Genomic DNA, 18,929 nt, shown 5'->3' on the forward strand with positions numbered 1-18,929 from the left:
GTATATTTTAAATAGTTAGTTAAAATGCCTCAATTGTGTAGTTGTCAAGTTGGTAAAAGGTTTTTGGTTTTTGGTTTGTTTGTTTTTGGACAGCGTCTCACTGTGTAGCCCAAGCTGACCTTGAACTCAGAGATCTGCTTGCCTGATTACTGAGTGTTAGAATTAAAGGCACACACTATACCACGCCTGCCCTGGTATTATCATTTTAATGTTTCTCAGTATAAAATGAATATATCCCAGCTGTTGATTTCCATAGAAAAATTTAAAAACTTCCAAAAGGGAAAATAGTTTGAGAATATTGTACTGTAAAAATATAAGTATGAAAAGATTGACGTCGCTGCTGTGAGTATGAAGTACCCTTGTGGTTCCTTGTTTGCAAATGTCTTTTTTTTCTTTGTATCTTTGTAGCTACAGCACCACAAGTTATTGTCCCTGATTCTAAGTTGATACAGCATATGAATGCATCAAGTATTACGGTAAGACTTGAACATGACACTTACATTGGCTTTAGTTATTTAATTTAAAATTGCAACTATTTGTGTGTATTATATTTAACAATTTTAGGATTATGGAAGATTTGAGCAGAATAGCTTAATCTTAAACATTAAAGTTCATAAAATTATGTAATTTTCTTCTTAAAAAATACCAAAATACTTTGTGGTTGATATGTTATTATAACTGTAGGGAATCAGCCAAACGTATGCTAGCACCCATAGTTCTGTTTCAGAAATCAGTTAAGTTTAAGAGTATATTTTCTAAACTGCTAAGATTTGTAAAGTTGCTGAAAATTAACTGTTCTGGACGATTCAAGATAGCTATTTCTTTTTAAATTTAATTTTATTAGTCATTTGAGAATTTCATATGATATATTTTAATCATATTTACCCCCTCCTCCAATTCTTCCCAGATTCATCCCTTCTTTTCTACCTGCCCTTAAGCCCATAAGAAGCAGGTCAGCTGCTAGTCACATGACTCCTTGTGTACAGTCTTGCTACCTAGACAATATTTACAGTGCTATTCAATACTAGCTATTACAATTTTTATTTTTACTTATTTGTATTTTTAAAAAATTCTTTGTGTATGATTGCTTGCCTGCATGTGTATTTGTGAGCCACATGCATGCCTGGTGCCTACCTATAAAGCCTAAAAGAGGGTGGCAGATTCCTTGAAGCTGGAGTTACAGATGGTAGTAATCTGCCATGGGTCTGTGCTGGAAATAGAACCTGGGTCCTCTGCAAGAGCAATGAGTGCCCTTAACCACTGAGCCTTCTCTCCTGCCTTTGAATTGTGCAAAGTCGTTTTGATTTCTTTGGCATTAGTTTCTCTACAGCGTTTATTTCCCTAAGCTTAATCCAAATGTGAGTTTTCTAAAAATTTATAGGTTGAACAGAGTATGTAGCAGTTGATGTCTTAAGGAATATGTAAGCATAATGGAATGAAACCATACCTAAATGTAGTTACGGTTAGATGCATAAAAATACTTCAAGTACAAAATGAAGCTAAACGAGTGTTGGAAACCTCTTGGGGCAAGCAAGAGAAATGATATCTTTGGAACAAATAAATGGAGTAATTTTGCCTCAAGTCTCACTGGGGCCATCATAGGGCACTTTTGTAATTCCATTTCTCAGGAGATTGAGGCAAGAGAATCATCATTTTGAGGCCATCCTGGACTATGCATTGAGACCCTGTCTTTAAAAAAAAAAGAAGACTAAAGGGCTAGAGAGACGACTCAGTGGTTAAGAGCACTTGCTGCTCTTCCAAAGGACACAGGTTCAATTCTCAGCACTCACATGGTGGTTCATAACTGTCTATATCTACAGTTCCAGAGGACCCAACACCCTCACATAGACATATTTGAAGGAAGAACAGCACCAATGCACATAAAATAAAAGCAAATTATAAAAAAAGACTATGTCTGAAGAAAGAGAACAAAACAAGACTATGCATGTTAGTATGCACTTGTGATTCCAGTACTTGGGAGGCACAGGCAGGGAATTCACTTCATGTTGAAGACCAGTCTGTCTGGGTAGTGAGTTACAGGCTAGAGAGGATTACATATAAGACTATTCCCAGAAAAGGGAATAAACCCACAGGCTACTAAAATATGAAATTATATTTATATTTCCTAATGTATGTAGGAAAAATACCATCCATATACCTTGGAGTTCACGTATCCAGGATAGATGATAGGGTGTGTGTGTGTGTGTGTGTGTGTGTGTGTATACACTAAATCTGGGGGAAATAGCTGAAGTTTGAGATAGTTCTGGCTCCAAGCTTTTGGAATAAGAAACACTCAGCTTAATACATATTTTACCTAGACTATTGTGTCATTGTGTTCATTTTTAGATAATGTGGCATCTTAGAAGAATTGCCAGTTACAGAAACAAAGGAATTCTTTAGATTGTTTTGTAGGGGGACATGTTGATTCTGGTAGAAATGTACAAAATGAAGAAAGGTTTGACTTTGACCTTTAGTATATTGTTACTGAAGCCGGAAATCGGATGTAAAAACTTGGAAGGATGGCAGTCACGGAATGGTGGTCTGATCTGTGGTACAGCATGACTGCTAGTGCATGCACTTCTAAAAACATACGGTTAGGCCGAGGCTGTGACAGCTTGAATCGGGTATACGTCCTTGTGAGGTTGCTTAGAGTAAGTTCTCTAGGGGAAGCAAACAGTCAGACCTGTGATTTCCTGTGACACTTGAGTAGGTTGTTTCGTGTGCCACACGGAGCTTCAGTGGCGTTTCAGTCCATTCTCCCATGCACTGCAAAGTCTGCCGTCTCATTAGGTTCACATGCAGATGTGATTTCCCCTTTGTTTTTGTTATTCCAGAGTGCTGCTGCTACGGCTGCTACCTTGGCACTCCCTGCAGGCGTGACTCCTGTTCAACAGATATTCACGAATTCAGGTAATTAGAACAAGGGAAGCAGTTTTAAATATTGTTCTGAAATTAACACCAAGTAGCTCTTAATGTTTTATTGTTGCTGAAGGGAGACAATACTGACACTTGTTTTTAGCTTTTGTTAAAAAGAGCTCTAAAATAGAGAATTGTAAATCTTTGTTGAGGGCACAGTTGAAAAAATGAGAATTGTAGCCACTGTGGTAGCACACATGATGCCAGCAGTTGGGAGTTGGAGGTGGGGATCAGAACTTCAATGTCATTCTTGATTTCAGAGTGAGTTGGAGTCCAGCTGAAACCCTGATTCAAAAAAAAAAAAATTTAAAATGGGAATGATGGATCTTTTGTTCACTCTGCCGAAGAAGTGGGATTGTTTAGAAATGGTTATTTACTGAGGCTTTTTTTTTTTAACTAAGCATCTGTTTTGCCAAATGAGCTAAATGAAATATTTGAATTAATTTGTGATAACCAAATTAAATTACACAGGACTGGAAGAGCTGATTCATTGTGTATTCTTAGACATATTGTCTCTGCATTGATGTCAAATGCATATTTTTCATCTTATCTTTGGAAGACTTACACAGACTATTATATGGACTGATGTGTATAATTTTTATTTTATTTATTTATCTATTTATTTGTTAATTACTTTCTAAATTTGTGAGGAACCAATTAGAATTTTGTCTTGATGCATGCATTTGTTCACTTTTTTTTTTTTTTTTTTTGAGACAGGGTTTCTATGTAGCTTTGGTACTTGTCCTGGAACTAGCTCTTGTAGACCAGGCTGGCCTTGATCTCACAGAAATCCACCTACCTCTGCCTCCCTAGTACTGGGATTAAAGGTGTGCGCCACCACCACATTGGCTTGCATTGTTTTTCACTCTTAAGGAGCATACTCTGTATATGTTATTGAGTCAAAATTACAGCAAATTTTCATTGCTTGTTGAAAGTTTGAAGCAAAGCCTTGTGCTCTGGTTTAAGGTATAAACAAGATACTATAGCTTTCTGTCTTTAAATTTTAAAAGCAATCATTGAAATGTCTAATACTGTTTACTACACAGATTCCTACCATGTGAGCAAAAGTAATTAAGGCTGTCTTTAAGTCTTTTTTATTTCATTTTTTAATTTTATATGTATAGCTATTTTACCTGCTTGTTTGTGTACCACGTGCTTGAAGTTCCTTGGGAGTGCAGAAAAGGTTGTCAGAATCCCTGGAACTGGTGTTAGAGCTGGCTGTGAGCTGCCCTGTGGTGCTAGGAATGGAGCTCCACTTCTCTGGAGGAGCACCTAGTGCTCGTAACTGCTGCATTATCTCACTAGTATCCTTATAACTCTTAACAGTCTGTTGTTAACGCTTTATTGGTTTAAAAAAAAAAAGAAAAAAAAGCTAATGAAGGGGGCTGGAGAGATGGCTCTGTCCCTGGGTTCGATTCTCAGCATCCGCATGGTAGCTCACAGCTGTCTGTAACTCCAGGTTTAGGGGATCTGATATCCTCACACAGATATACATGCAGGTAAAACACCAATGCATGTTTTAAAAAAAAGCTAATGAAAATAATAAATATGGAAAAACTTTTGGAGGACATAGGGGGAGGTTGGGAATAACAGTGGTTGTAGTTTATCATGTATAATTGATAGTCCTTCGTAAGATGGTCGGTCAGTCTTCTAACTTGGTGGTTTTGGTTCTTTGGCTTGAGAACAATATAAATTTGTTTCTTTGTGTATTGCTGCTGAAATAGCAATTTGGACTATTTTTTTCTTTTTTTCTTTTTTTTGCCTTAGGCCAGATTCTTCAGGTGGTTCGAGCAGCCAACGGTGCCCAGTATATCTTTCAACCTCCGCAATCAGTTGTTCTACAACAACAAGTTATACCACAGATGCAACCTGGTGGAGTGCAAGCTCCTGTTATCCAGCAGGTGAAGCAATGTTAACCATCCCCAGGGATCCATCTGCTGCTATAGCTGTATGAATTTATTGTGTGGTTCCCCACTCTTTCCCCACAAGTTCACATGTGCACAGTAGTCAAGACAATCTTATTCTGAACTATTGTTGTTATCACCATCATCATTATTATTATGCCTCCAATCCCAATTTACATTTTTCATGTTTAAAACTGAATTATTATTAGTTTGGTTCTGTTGTTTTGATCCTGCTTACCAGTTCCTAATAGGTGGTTTTGTTTGCCCTAGGTCCTAGCCCCACTTCCTGGAGGGATTTCACCACAGACAGGTGTCATCATCCAACCACAGCAGATCTTATTTGCAGGAAATAAAACTCAGGTCATCCCTACTACAGTGGCAGCACCCACACCAGCACAAGCACAGATACCTGCCCCTGGCCAGCAGCAGCCACAGGCCCAGCCTGCTCAGCAGCAGGCTCCATTGGTGCTGCAGGTTGATGGAACAGGGGACACATCATCTGAGGAAGATGAAGATGAGGAAGAAGACTATGATGATGATGAAGAGGAAGATAAAGAGAAAGATGGAGCTGAAGATGGGCAGGTAGAAGAAGTAAGTTTCTAGTAGAAAGGAAAGAGACTTGAAAAGAGAAGCCCCTCATCGTTTACCGTTGTGTTTGTGTTAAACAGACAAATGACCTGCTATGTCTTCAGAGGCACAGGGAGGAGGATGCTTGAACCCAACTAACCCCAGGGAAAGGTGTTATCCACTTTGAGTGTGGGTCTCCCTACCTCAGTTAACCACATCATTTCAGACCATCATAGGCATTCTCAGGAGCTAGATCACCTGTCCCTCATAGGTGTGCCTGGAGGTTTGTCTCCTAGTGATTACAGAGCCTGTTAGGTTGATATTAGCAGTAACCAGCCATGACAGGTGCATTTCTTAAAGGTATGACTATGAAATGGAAATACATTAATAGGGATAGTACAAATCAAATTCTTGCACTAGTTATACATAATGTGGCTTAAACATAAGATATTGGTAGACCAGAAGGGTGTAATTGATCTTTTGTTTCAGTGATTAAAAAGGCATGGTTGTATTTGAGGAGAAAAGCTGAATGTAATGGCTCCAGCCAAAAGCTGTCTTTGGCCTTTTTTTGTTTTGTTCCATACCAGGTCCTCAGTAATTGGTCTTCATACCTTTTTCTTGATGTCTGTAAACATGGCCCCATTTTCTCCATTCTTCCAGGATAGTTACTCTGTCCAAGGTGATTATTTGGCCCACCATAGTTTTTATGGTTAATTGCTTTGGCATAAAATGGAGTCTTCCGTCTTTTAAATCTTAATACTAAATTCTGTTTCAATTTACTTATTTATATTTGTTTATTATTATTTTAGTTTTTTTGGAGACATTTTCACACTGTAGCCTAGAGTGGAAATCATTATATAGCCCAGATCGACCTTGAGTTTGTAGTAATCTCCCTGGTTCAGCCTCCCAGGAATTATAGGTATGAGCCATTGTTTGGGTCTAAACATTTTTTTCTGAATAATTTAGTTAAAGATAGTTATTAAATATTTGAGGAATAAAAGAGAATAAAGTATTTTAAAATATTACTATCCTGGCAGCCACCATTTAGGTAAAATTTTTTTCTGTTAAGTGTTTTGGTGTTCCCTCCCAGTTACAGCCTCTTCCTTCTGCTTTCAAAGCGTCTGTGCCAGACTTAATCACGAACTTGTCTTTGTATTTCAGTATTTGTTTCTATTTCCAAAGGTAATGCTGCTTGAGTTTTTCTTGTCCATGAATAGTATGACTCCAGTATTTTAATGTAGTTTTTGTTAATTTGTCTTAAAATGATAATCCTGAGGTTCAACCAGGTTGTTGCATATAATTGTAATTATTTTTACTGTTGACTGTACCATTATTTGATTATCCTATTGAGAACTAGAGGAACAGGCTAGTTCTTTACTGCATTTTAGATATTGTATGTGTCTTTTGGGAACTCATACATGTATTTCTCTTCACTATTATACATGAACATGGACTTGCCAACTTACTGTACTGAGTTTGTTCTGCCAGTTTTATCTAATTTGTAGATGTCAACATGTTACCACTTCCTAATATTGGCAGACTTGAATTTTTCCAGTCTGGCAGAAAAATGGTGTCTTAATTTAGTTTTAGTTTGAACATCCTCAAATACTTAGGAGCTTCAGCCTCTTTTCAATATCTACTTGCTATTTGTATTTTTATTATGTGGAAGTACGTATTTAGCATTATCCTTATTCTTTTTCCAGTTTTGGTCCTTCTCTAAGTGATACTTCTATTTCATTTCCTCCTGCTTGCCAGTGTTATAGATGTGCATAGAAATTTTAATAGCCATCACTGAGCCAGCCTGATGCCTTTTGTAAAAATGCCTTTGTTGATTCTTTTGTTTTATATGTAGATGGAGCTTCTTTTAATGGTCTGTTATTTGTTAAGTAAAATGTTAAGTAATTTGTTGTCTTTTGTAGATGTCTTTTAGGGCTAAAGGAATTCATTTCTTTGTAATTAACCAAATGCTTTGCTTTTTTTCTTTAAACTATAAGGAATGTATTTTATTTTATTGTTTATTGCTTTTCTGCAACCAGTTGATAGTCAGACAAATGTCTGATTCAGAATGTCATTTATGAATTTCATTGATTGATCTTAATTGACAAACCAGTCTTGAGTTCCCGATATGACAAGCTGAGGACCCTGTACATTGTATTCTGTGTAACTGCAAGAATCACATTGACAGAAGTTTTGCATCGATGTGCATGAGTGCTTCTGTAACTTCTTTTCTTTCTCATAAGCTTCTCACTGGTCCTCATGTTAATAGTAACCTTTATGAAAGAAATTGGACTTTTTTGTTTTAAAGGTCATGCGAATTTCTTATGCATTTGTTTTTGTCGTTATTAATTTATTGTTGTTTTTGAGACAGGGTCTTATGTAGCCCTGGCCAGCTTGGAACTCTATGTCTCCTAAGCGTTAGGATTAAAGTTGTGCACCACTGTCCATGCCTGGCTAAATTTGGGGTTTGGGGGATTTTTGTTGTCTTTTTCCCCCCTATTTATTTATTTATTTATTTATTTATTTATTTATTATGTATACAATATTCTGTCTGTGCGTATGTCTGAAGGCCAGAAGAGGGCGCTAGACCTCTTTACAGATGGTTGTGAGCCACCATGTGGTTGCTGGGAATTGAACTCAGGACCTTTGGAAGAGCAGGCAATGCTCTTAACCACTGAGCCATCTCTCCAGTCCTCCCCCCCCCCCTTTTTTTTTTTTAAAGGTAGAGTCTCACTATGTAGCTCTGGCTGTCCTGGAACTCAGTACATAGACCAGGCTATTCTATAGCTCACCAAGATCTGCCTGCCTCTGCTTCCCAAGTGCTGGGATTAAACATATGGGCCACCATTTGCAGCATCTGTGGGTATTATTAAAGCTTGTTACTTTGCTCTGCCATTACCTGTCTATCCCTCAGCTCATGAGAGCCCTTATTAAAGTAAGGTCTCATTCTTAAAACTTTGAGCAATTCAGTTCTGCCGACGACCTGAATGAAAGGTTTGAGATGACATTATCATGTCATTAGGGAAATGCAATTCTTTTCTTTTTTTTTTTTTTTTTTTTTTTTGGTTTTTCGAGACAGGGTTTCTCTGTGGCTTTGGAGCCTGTCCTGGAACTAGCTCTGTAGACCAGGCTGGTCTTGAACTCACAGAGATCCACCTGCCTCTGCCTCCCAAGTGCTGGGATTAAAGGCGTGCGCCACCATCGCCCGGCGGGAAATGCAATTCTAAACCACATTAGGGGTGTTTTGCCTGCATATATTCCCGTGTAACACATACATGCAGTACCTACAGAGGCCAGAGAAGAGGGCCTCAGACCCCTGAAACTGAAGTTATAGATGGTTGTGAGCTGCCATGTGGGTGCTGGAATTGAATTCAGGTCTTCTGGAAAAGCAGCCAGTATTCTTAATTGCTAGAGCCATCTCTCCAGCGCAGGATGGTATAATTTTAAAAGTAAATGTGTGTGTGTGTGTGTGTGTGTGTGTTGGTGAGGATTTGCCAAATTTCACTTGCAAGTACATGTAGGGAAGAATTAAAATCAGGTGTACATGAGTGCTCATGGCAGTACCCCTTGACTATCCAGACAGAAAAAGCATCTGGGTATCTGTTAGTATCTTCTGAATGGCAAATAAAACATGTCATGGCCATACAACGAAATAGCATTTAGCTGTAAAGAAGCATGAAGAACTGAGTACATTGACAACCTGAAAGCGCAGTACAAAGCCCACAATTTGTATTGTTCTATTTATGTATCCAGGATAGGCAAGTTCATGAAGTCAGACAGCAGATTGGTGGTTGCCAGGAGACAGGAGGGACTGTAGAGGGATAGTTTCTGGGTGTGGTTCATGAAGTGCTCTGCAGCTACATAGCACTGCTGAAATGTACATTCCCAAAGGGTTAAAGTCTTATCATTTCCTCCCACTTAGCATAGATACTTTTATTTAAATGTCCATACACACCTATGTTTGAGTGGCATACACCTAATACAACTAGGCTTTTATCATTCTTGCTTATTTTCCTTTCTGCCTGTTTTGACTTGTCTTTTTCTTCCTTATTTTTGTCTTATACCACAAATGAAGCTCAGCCTTATTTTATCCCTTTCTTTGGTTTTATTTTTGGCCCTGAGATATTTCATTCTCTTCATTTAAGAGTAATTTAAATCTTAATTATTTATTATATCTCCAACGTAATGTCTTCATAATGACAAACAGTACCGATTGGGTCTTTAATATAGTCCTAAGACCACACTAGAAACTTATTGTATTCTTCTGCTTCTCTGACGTTACTATTGGCTTGCTTTGTTTTGACCTCACAACACAACCTTCATATTTCCTCAGGTTTATTTCTAGGTACCTGAAAATTTATTGATGAGAATTTATCTTGTGCAATTATTAAAGAATAAAGAATTATTATTATTATTATTATTATTATTATTATTATTATTATTGGGTTTTTCAAGACAGGGTTTCTCTGTAGGTTTGGAACTTTCCCTGGAACCCTCTCTGTAGACTAGGCTGGCCTCGAGCAACTCACAGAGATCCATCTTCCTCTGCCTCCTGAGTGCTTGGATTAGAGGTGTGTGTCACCACCACCTGGCAAGCATAAAGAAAAATTTAAAAATTACTTTATGTGTATGACTGTTTTGCCTGCATGTATGTCTGTTCACCACATGAGTACCTGGTACCTAGGGAGTCCAGAAGAGGGCATTTGGTCCCAGGATTAGATTTAGAAATGGTTGTGAGCTGCCATGTAGGTGCTGGGAATTGAACCCAGGTCTTATGCACGAGCAGACAGTGCTCTTAACAAATGAACCATCTCTCTAGCCCTGAAAAAAATACATTTTAATCCCTTTTGATTTTTATGAGTGCTATAGCTTAACTTGTATTGAATTTCTTGCTGAAATAACATCGACAAACCTTCTGTATTGACAGCACTACATTCAGTGTGTGCAGACACCTGATAACACTTAGTTCTCAAAGAGCATCAAGGTCATGCTTCTTCTTACTATATGTTACGGGAAACACTATAGCAATCCATGAGATCTATGTGTAAATTCTCCTTTTATTTGCAGGAGCCCCTCAACAGTGAAGATGATGTAAGTGACGAGGAAGGACAGGAACTGTTTGACACAGAAAATGTTGTTGTATGCCAATATGATAAGGTACGGACTTCATTTTCATTCATGGACATTGTTGTTGTTGTAGTGCCCTCCTCTAAACCATCTGCTCAGTCTTAGAGAAAGGTTTAGGGAGATGATGACTATCCATATTTTAATTTTATGTTTTACCTCTGAGATGAAGTATATTAACAATCAAGGATGACCTGGAACAATGTAGGTGGCTAGCTCAGGGTGGCTTCGTAGTCAGTTGTACTCCTGTCTCAACTTGGGATTAGAGGTACACGCTACCCTGTCCAGCTTGCTTTCTTTACTTTTATAGACAGTGTAAAAGAGAGCATTGTGATTGTTTCAGAGACTGTCTGAGTAAAATGAACTCTATAGTGTTACCTTTGAAAAGTAAGTAGTGAGTAAAATGGTGAGAGATGATCATTTTTCTTTCTTTTTATAAAAAAATTAATTTCGGTTAATGCAGATTGGTGCTTTGCCTGAATGTGAGGGTGTCTGGTTCTCTAGAACTGCAGTTAAGACCATGTGAGCTACCATGTGGATGCGGGGAATTGAACCTGGGTCCTCTGGAAGGGAAACCAGTGGTCTTCACTGCTGAGCCATCTCTCCAGCTCCAAGATGATCATTTTTCTTTCATTCTACATCAGCTTGTAAACAGCCCCTTTTCTTTCAATGACACAAACTCAAAAGAAAACATAACCTTTACACACTTCAGCGTGCTTGAGTCTGGAAAGACCTAATTGATATTTTATTACTAAGAGGACCAGAAAAATAAGTACCAAAAACCAACAAACAGATGAGATTTAAGAGATTGCTTAAATATCGTGTTTTCTAAAAGAAATGTTTATTGAGTAGCAGGGAGTAAGTACTTAGGGACAAGGATTGTGGTAATGAACATGGATTATTTGTATCTTTTAGCTGAAAGAAATCTTAAATTTTTTGTTATAATGAATATGATAAGTAGTGCTTACATGAAACAGATCTATAGAATGCCAGTGTAATGGATCTTACTTAGTAAAGGGTAAAACCAGCCAGTTGCATGCCAGTTACCTAAAGTCAGACACATTATTGATACTCTGATAGTATATACTTTTGTACGTTGTGACTTACCCTTGACCACAAATGGCATTTTTTTTTTATCTGTAGAAAAAGGTATATGAGGTTAAAACAGCAGGAAGTCCTAAGGGACCTGCTTGTAGCCAAATACCTAATGCATAATTTCATGATAGCAAATTACCAAATGAGAACTTGCCTACAGGATATTTCGCAAAGTATTTTCCTATTGTAAGAGAGTATTCTCCTTGATTAGCTATATAGTGTTTTAAATGTTATTAAAGTTGGTTTATCTTGCTCACAGATACGCTCACGTTTTAAACTAATAGAGACTTGGGTTGGTTATATAGCTTAATTTCATAGTTTTCAGAGCTGTATTTCAAGAATCAGAAAGATGAAAAGTATAGTCAGAACTTTGACAGACTGTAAAGGTGAGTTAGTCTGTGGTTAGTTAAAATAAGGATAAATGTAATTTGGGCCAACTTGAGTTTTAGGAATTTTGTTTTGAAGCCTAAGCTTTATATTTCAGTAGTGAGTCTATTCTAAGACAAGCACAGGAGTAATGGCGTTTATATTGCCAGACAAGCATGTCTTAATTGAAATGCTAGCAGGATGACAGGTTTAGGTAACTGAAGGACTGTAGGGCATAGTGAAAACAGTATCTAGTGTGACGTTTCAACCTGTTTATAGCTCATTTCACATTAAGAAATTTTCACTGGACATTAAAAAGGCCCTTCTGTTGGCTTTTAGTGTGTCCATGAAAGGCTTAAGGCCAGGAAAGAAATACTTTTAAAGTTTTACATTATAAGCCGGGCGGTGGTGGCGCACGCCTTTAAATCCCAGCACTCGGGAGGCAGAGGCAGGCGGATCTCTGGGAGTTCGAGGCCAGCCTGGTCTACAAGAGCTAGTTCCGGGACAGGCACCAAAGCTACAGAGAAACTCTGTCTCGAAAAACCAAATAAATAAATAAATAAAGTTTTACATTGTACTTTTATGTAAATAAAAATATCATTTATTACTCAACATGACTTCAGTTTTGAATTTCTGGACTTATATCTGAATGTGAGAGTCTCTTCCTTCTAACTTTATTGCTGTTTTATTTTAACAAAAGTTTGAATCTAGAGCAGGAACATTGAAAGGGAAAGTCATAAAACACGTTTTTTATATCAAAAGGCAGCGCCAGGATCAGTAAGTGAAAGGTAGAGGAAACAGGTTTGAGGACAGGGTAAAAAGTCTAGATAAACTTCTAATTATAGTCAGGCAGACATTGAACAGCCATTTGTCCTAAATATGCCGGAGGGTGTCTGTGCTAAGAGTATAGGTCATAGGATTTTAGAATCGAGCTCAGAAATGTCTATCTACTGAGTTATGGTGAAAGGTCCATGCTAGGTTTTGAGAACGCTAAGCTTATTTTACCAAAAGAAAGAAGGCCCCAGTTGTATTGCTTGCAAATAACTTGTAACTCTTTTAGTGAATACGAGTTACTAAGAGCTATTAATGAATTCAAGAAAATTTTAAATCTAGAGGTTTTTTGCTAAACATTAAGAGACCAATTTCCAAATATAGTAATTATACGAGACAAGCTTGTGGTTTTATTATCAGTGGGGTTTTGTTGTGTTTTCCTCTTACATCTTTTGCATTTTCAATTTTTGTTTAGATACACAGAAGTAAAAATAAATGGAAATTTCATCTCAAGGATGGCATTATGAATCTTAATGGAAGAGATTATATATTTTCCAAAGCAATTGGAGATGCAGAGTGGTGAAGAGTTGCTTCTTTCCTTTTATAAGTAAGACAAAAAGAAACTTAAAAAGTTAAAATGGACGGTTTGAAACTTGGGACATATATCAACCAAAACTTCACTTCTGCATGTCAGAACAGCGCAGTAGAAGCAAAGCTACTGGAACAAAGCTAGACCTTGACAACATAGACACTACTAACTGGCAAGCCATGGAACTGCAGCTCCTGGGGTTGTTGGGCGGGGGAGGGGTTGTGTAGGAAACTGTAACTGTCGATTTTAAATACAGGAACCTGCCATTGGTAATTAGCATGTAAAGCTTTGTTTATATTACTTTCTCCAAGTTTGGCTCAGTCAGAAGATACTTGTTGGAATGATCTGAAGAAATTTCCCTTTTGATAGATTGAACTGAAACTGCTTATTGTATGTGGTTATATTTGGTACAAATTGCGTGTGAGCTTTTTACAGAAGGGCAAGAATTATGGTGTTGAATTTTAATTCATTGTGTAAGAAGATTTAAAACTCATAATAGGTCTTAAACATTTTTACTTGTTACTCTCCCTCAGTAACACATACCTCTTGCTTCCCTGCTGTCTGAAACATCTACCTTAGATTTAAAGAAAGGATCAGTGGTCACAATTTGGAAACAAAGTCGACCCAGGAACGGATGCTTGTTTTAATTAGGTTTTCATACTTGTTAAATGTAATTTAAGACTTGGGTCTTACCTGTGTTGAGTAGAATTAAAGTGACAGCTTGATTTCCATAGAAAAACTGTACTCAGTCACGTACTTTAAGAGACTCCAAATTGGCTCCTCAGGAATATGTTTATTCACAAAGGTACAACCGAGCTGAAATTGTACAGTACGCTTGATATGTGAAGGTTTTTCTTGTTGGGCTACAGTGTGTGCTTAGCTGTTCATTTAGTCTTTATGTAACACTGAGATGGCATTCTGTACATTGGTCTAAGAAGCATAAGGGCAGGTGGTGAGGACTGGATTTTTATTAAACAATTTAGTAATTATAAAAGTTTCTTGTGTTTACTAGTAAAGAATTTTAGAAATTATTTTAATTGAACAAATTTTTTAAAACAATTTGTAATTTGAGGGGAATGCTTGGGGGTGGAGGGGGTAAAGGGAGGTGGGCCACTAAATACAAATTTACCTCTCTTTCATTGGGTAGCCCTTCCAGGCCATTGATGATCTAGACTTGGGCCCCAGTTTGCACATTGGAAAGAAAGTATAGAGATTTGACTTGTATATTAAAAACTCTAGATACTCGCTGTATGTGATGAGAATGTGTAGCTCTGGTTCGTTCCTGTAGGGGCTCTCAACAGTTTGGCGCTGCAGTGGGTCAGCTTCCTGGGAACTGCAGGAATGCTCACTCGCCTTCTCTCCTAGTGACTAACAACATTTGATTCAAGTTAACTTGCCTGTTGGTTCTTCTGTCTTCCATTTTTGTCTTCCTTTAATTTGACTTTATGTAGTTCCAGAAGTAACAGATGAACTAAAGTATATTACAAAAGAAAAACTGTGAGTTATAAAAATATACATATAGTGCTTCTTTAAAGCACATATTTTTAAATTTCTTAATGCAATTGATTCCTCTCCCCCACTTATCACCCCACTGAACCAGTTTATATTGTGGAATTCGTTATAAGTGGTGGTGTCTTAACATGATAGTAGTTAGATTTTGCTTTATCCCATAACTGGTAATACAGTTTCTTGTTCTATTATTAATACAGCCTTTTGGGGAAAGTTTCTTTATTCTCTGTTCTCAAAGCACATGCAGTTCTGTTTAATTATAACACTTGGAGTACAGAGGGAGTAAAATCCCATGAGTTCTGTCTCAGTTGTCCCTCGGTATAGTTTCTAGAAGGCTTGTGTTTATTCGGTGAACAGTGACTGAACTACCTACGGCAGTGCAGCAGTGTTACTTCAGTGAAACTTGGGCTCCCCAGTAGCTTTTCTGTTACTGAAACTCGGATTACTTTATGATAATTCAGCACATGACCCTGGGCTCTCTATGTAGTCAAACATATTGAAGGTTAGCATTGTACACCGGCTTGTTTTTTCAAACATGAACAACCACTTCTTTCAGAGTAACACATGGGGTTGTTTTGAAAGCAGGAAGTAACCATTTGTATCTGTACCTATGTATTGCCTATTAATGGTGACCTCCTGGATAAATGCTTTTATATGTGAAAAATTCTGAAAGCTGGTTCAAACAACCCTGCACACTAGGTTGTGCTCTTATATGCTGTTATATTGTGTTCCTTTTTAAATCAAGTAGCATGTTGTGTGTTTTTTTTTATTACACTAGCTTTTGCTATGTAAATGTCACTTGCTTTGAATTCTTAATCATGTTTTGCCATTACATTTAACAGATGATGTCATTAGGTTCTATTAAAATGTCATTCCTTTGGAAAGGCAAGGGGGTCCCGCTTGCAGAATTTTGAGTAGCATGTTTATCCAAAAAGTGGATATAATTCAGACTTGGGAATCCTGAAGTAGGCAGTGTTTTCAGAAGGTGATCTGTTTAGATTTGTATCAGTAGTGATTACACCTTTTACATAACATGATACCAGTAGTGCTAAGGTATATTTACACAGAATGACGGAAGTGGAGATGTGTGCCTCCCAGTGTCTGAACTCTTGCCTGGTGTCATTTGTACTCAGACCACTGGAATGCCTGAGAGCACGTGCGATGTCTTTGAGTGACACAGCTTTGTCACGTGCGGTCTGTGCAGGCAAACGTGATAGGAGGGGAACTTGATGTTGGGTGTTGATGTTTGAAGTGTGCACATTTCTGTTGACTCCGTATCACATTTACACTGTTGCCTTTTAAATCACGCGTGGACAGTGATTGAAATGTGTTCTGGACAAACCTAACAGATTCTGGCTTTAGAAAACAGTGTAAAATCTACTAGTTTTTATAGAGAGGCTTTCTTTGTTGTATTGAAAATCCAGGAGTTTTCTTTTGGTGGCTTGTATGGGCGAATGCAGAGTTGTCTCCATCTGAGAATGCTTTTTATTATCTCATAGCAATAATGTCGCCATATTAGAGGGTAAGTATTCCTTGTATAAGAAAACAGACATATCTCCTCTTAGCAACCCCCTTATAATAGCGTTTTCTTCTACTTGAGAAAGTTCTTATATTCTCAGATTACTTCATCTTGAACTGAGCTTTTGTGCAATGTGCTATTTTATTGATCTTTGTACGTTTTCGTTTCGAGTTTCCTGCCTACCTGTTTGAATCAGCTGTAGCAGATACTGATTTTTTTGTTTTAAAAATGGTTGTTTTGTGCGTTTTCTCATGTGTTTACTGTTAGGCTTGGATTTTGATCTGTTATCCCTATGGAAATGATTCTGGTTTGTAGTCTTCCCCCTGGAAACCTGCCTTTGTCTTTTCTTTGTCATCTTTCCTGCATGCATGATTTAAGGAAGAATGTGTCTTTTTTTTCTTTATTTTCTTTTTTTTCTTTCTTTTTTTCCTTTTTTTTTTTTTTGCTTATTTTGAGGAACAAAAGCTTCCTTTTTGAGGAGAGAACAAAAGAATATTGAATCAACAATTACTCTTTCAGCCAAGCTTCCTTAAATCAGTCCGGTATGCATTGGGTTGGGGAGGGTTAATCCCTAGCTTTTCGGAGCTACTATTGTCGACTGCTGTTGTACATACTGTTATGTGTAAGGGCGTAAATATATTTATTATGTTTGTAAAATTCATTCTGTACACTTGCAGATCAAGGTTGCTCTTCTGTGATATATGGGTTGTTAGGTTTTAAAGACCATCTTGGAGTACAATTAAAGAGCTTAGTATTTTGATGTACTAAGACCTATTTTAAGTTTAATATTTTACCTTGCAAAAACTTTAATTAAAGATGTTATTTAAAAAAAGTAATGTTGCTTGCTTTGCTTACTGGTCTATGACATTGGCATACGGACAACTGACTAAAACCATACAGTTTAGACAGGAAAAGTTCAACAAAAATAGGGATATTGTTAAATTCTATACCCTTAGTTAAATTCTGTACCTTTAAGGTAGTGGTTTTGGGATGCCAGACTGAATTGTTAAACTGTCTTAGATATCTTAAGCGCTTTTAAAAGCTGTGTTTTCCAGGCACAGAGGTATTTAGGATGGGTAAATTCACACCAACTAAATGTAAATTAAGGTTAATATAATTAGCATTGTATTGAAAGAGTATTTCTACTCAAAAGCTTAGATTGCTTAGGATGAAGTTACTAAGAACATCATTTCATTTCTTTGTCTGGCTAAACTGTTTTCTCTCAGTTCAGAGTTTGTAAATAATTGCTTATTAGGAGATTTGGATTATTGAGGTTTGTATTACATATTGAATATATTTTGTGTTACTTTAGAAGATATTAAATTACTAGCAGTATTTTGATTTTATAGTTAATTCAAATGAATCATTAAGAGCTTGCCTTTTGTAATTTTTTATCTGTTATAAACTACTTTATCTAAGGAAACATGCAGATTTTAACTATTAAATAATCCTAATAAAGATATTTTATTTATTGCCAGCATTTCTTGTATTTTGCAGTTTAATTCAAGCTCCTACATTATGATCTTAATTCATGTGACCTGAGTTCCTATCTGTGAAATAACAGTGGCAAGGTTTTGAGTATGAAGTTATTTGGATAATTTAAAATTAGTATAAAAAAAAGTAAATCATCAAAATAAAAAAAATGTCGTGTGATTGAGAGACAAAATGTTTGTTCACAAAGCAGCCCAGCGGGAGAGTTGGCGGACCTTTGCAGCTACTAGGAGCAGCCCAAGGCAGAGGAGGGAAAGGAAAGGCTGGGCATCAGAGTGGGAAGACTTTATGCCCTGAATTACATGTCTGAAATAGATTTGTTTTTCAAAGTTGAAATTAATAGAGAACTATACATTTTTTTTACTCTGTGTGCATGATAGTTGTCCCCTCCCCTTTTCCCCCATGTATATACATGCACCATGAGCATGCAGTGCTCACAGAGATCAGAAGACGGCATTGGATCCCTTGAAACTGGAGTTATGGATGGTTGGGCGCTGCCGTGAGGGTGTTGGGAATCAAACCCAGGTCCTCTTCAAGAGCAGCCATTCTTCATAATGTTTGAGTCATCTCGTCAGCCTGGGAGCTACACTGTTTTAAAAATCAATTTCCCAAGTATGCGTGGGTCATGTGAAGGGAAAGCACGGAGGTGACAAGCACTAATCCATGAGTGTGAGGTAATCTCTCCTTTGCCAAAGCGCCCACTGACTTACTCTAGTCCGTGGAACTTCCATGCTAATGATGTATCCAAGAACAATGCAATAGCCTGTGTTTTGATGGGCTGTGGCCCTCTGACAAAGTCACATAGCCTGTATTATACTGGGATTTTTTTTTTTTAAGCCGTATGATACTTGACAAGAAGATTCACTGGGGGTGGGGGAGTTAAGAGATGAGAGAGAGAATACAATCAATGTACATTCCGTGTGTGTGTGTGTGAAACAGTAGGAAAGATGCCGTAGAAGGTGCAGTTGGGGCAGGGCAGGCAGGCTCGGTACAGGTAGGATCACCCTTGGACTCAGTTTGCTTTCCATCTTGGCTAGACCTGTGGGCTGTAGCTGCGGGGTCTTTTCTGCAACTTTCATTG

General features: G+C 37.5%; 1 protein-coding gene across 1 annotated transcript in view; it reads left to right on the plus strand.

Moving 5' to 3' along the window:
* Gtf2a1 (general transcription factor IIA subunit 1) overlaps positions 1–17,834 on the plus strand; it is a 34,639-nt gene extending 16,805 nt beyond the window's left edge. The window contains exons 4-9 of the mRNA XM_057782872.1: positions 409–476; positions 2,835–2,910; positions 4,684–4,817; positions 5,091–5,411; positions 10,452–10,541; positions 13,216–17,834. Of these exons, the coding sequence (XP_057638855.1) occupies positions 409–476; positions 2,835–2,910; positions 4,684–4,817; positions 5,091–5,411; positions 10,452–10,541; positions 13,216–13,323 (797 nt within the window). The 3' untranslated portion in view covers positions 13,324–17,834. The remainder of the gene's footprint in view (positions 1–408; positions 477–2,834; positions 2,911–4,683; positions 4,818–5,090; positions 5,412–10,451; positions 10,542–13,215) is intronic.
* The last annotated feature ends 1,095 nt before the right edge of the window (positions 17,835–18,929 follow it).

The sequence above is a fragment of the Chionomys nivalis genome, chromosome 10 (genome assembly GCF_950005125.1).
Source record: "Chionomys nivalis chromosome 10, mChiNiv1.1, whole genome shotgun sequence".
Taxonomy (NCBI): Eukaryota; Metazoa; Chordata; class Mammalia; order Rodentia; family Cricetidae; genus Chionomys; species Chionomys nivalis.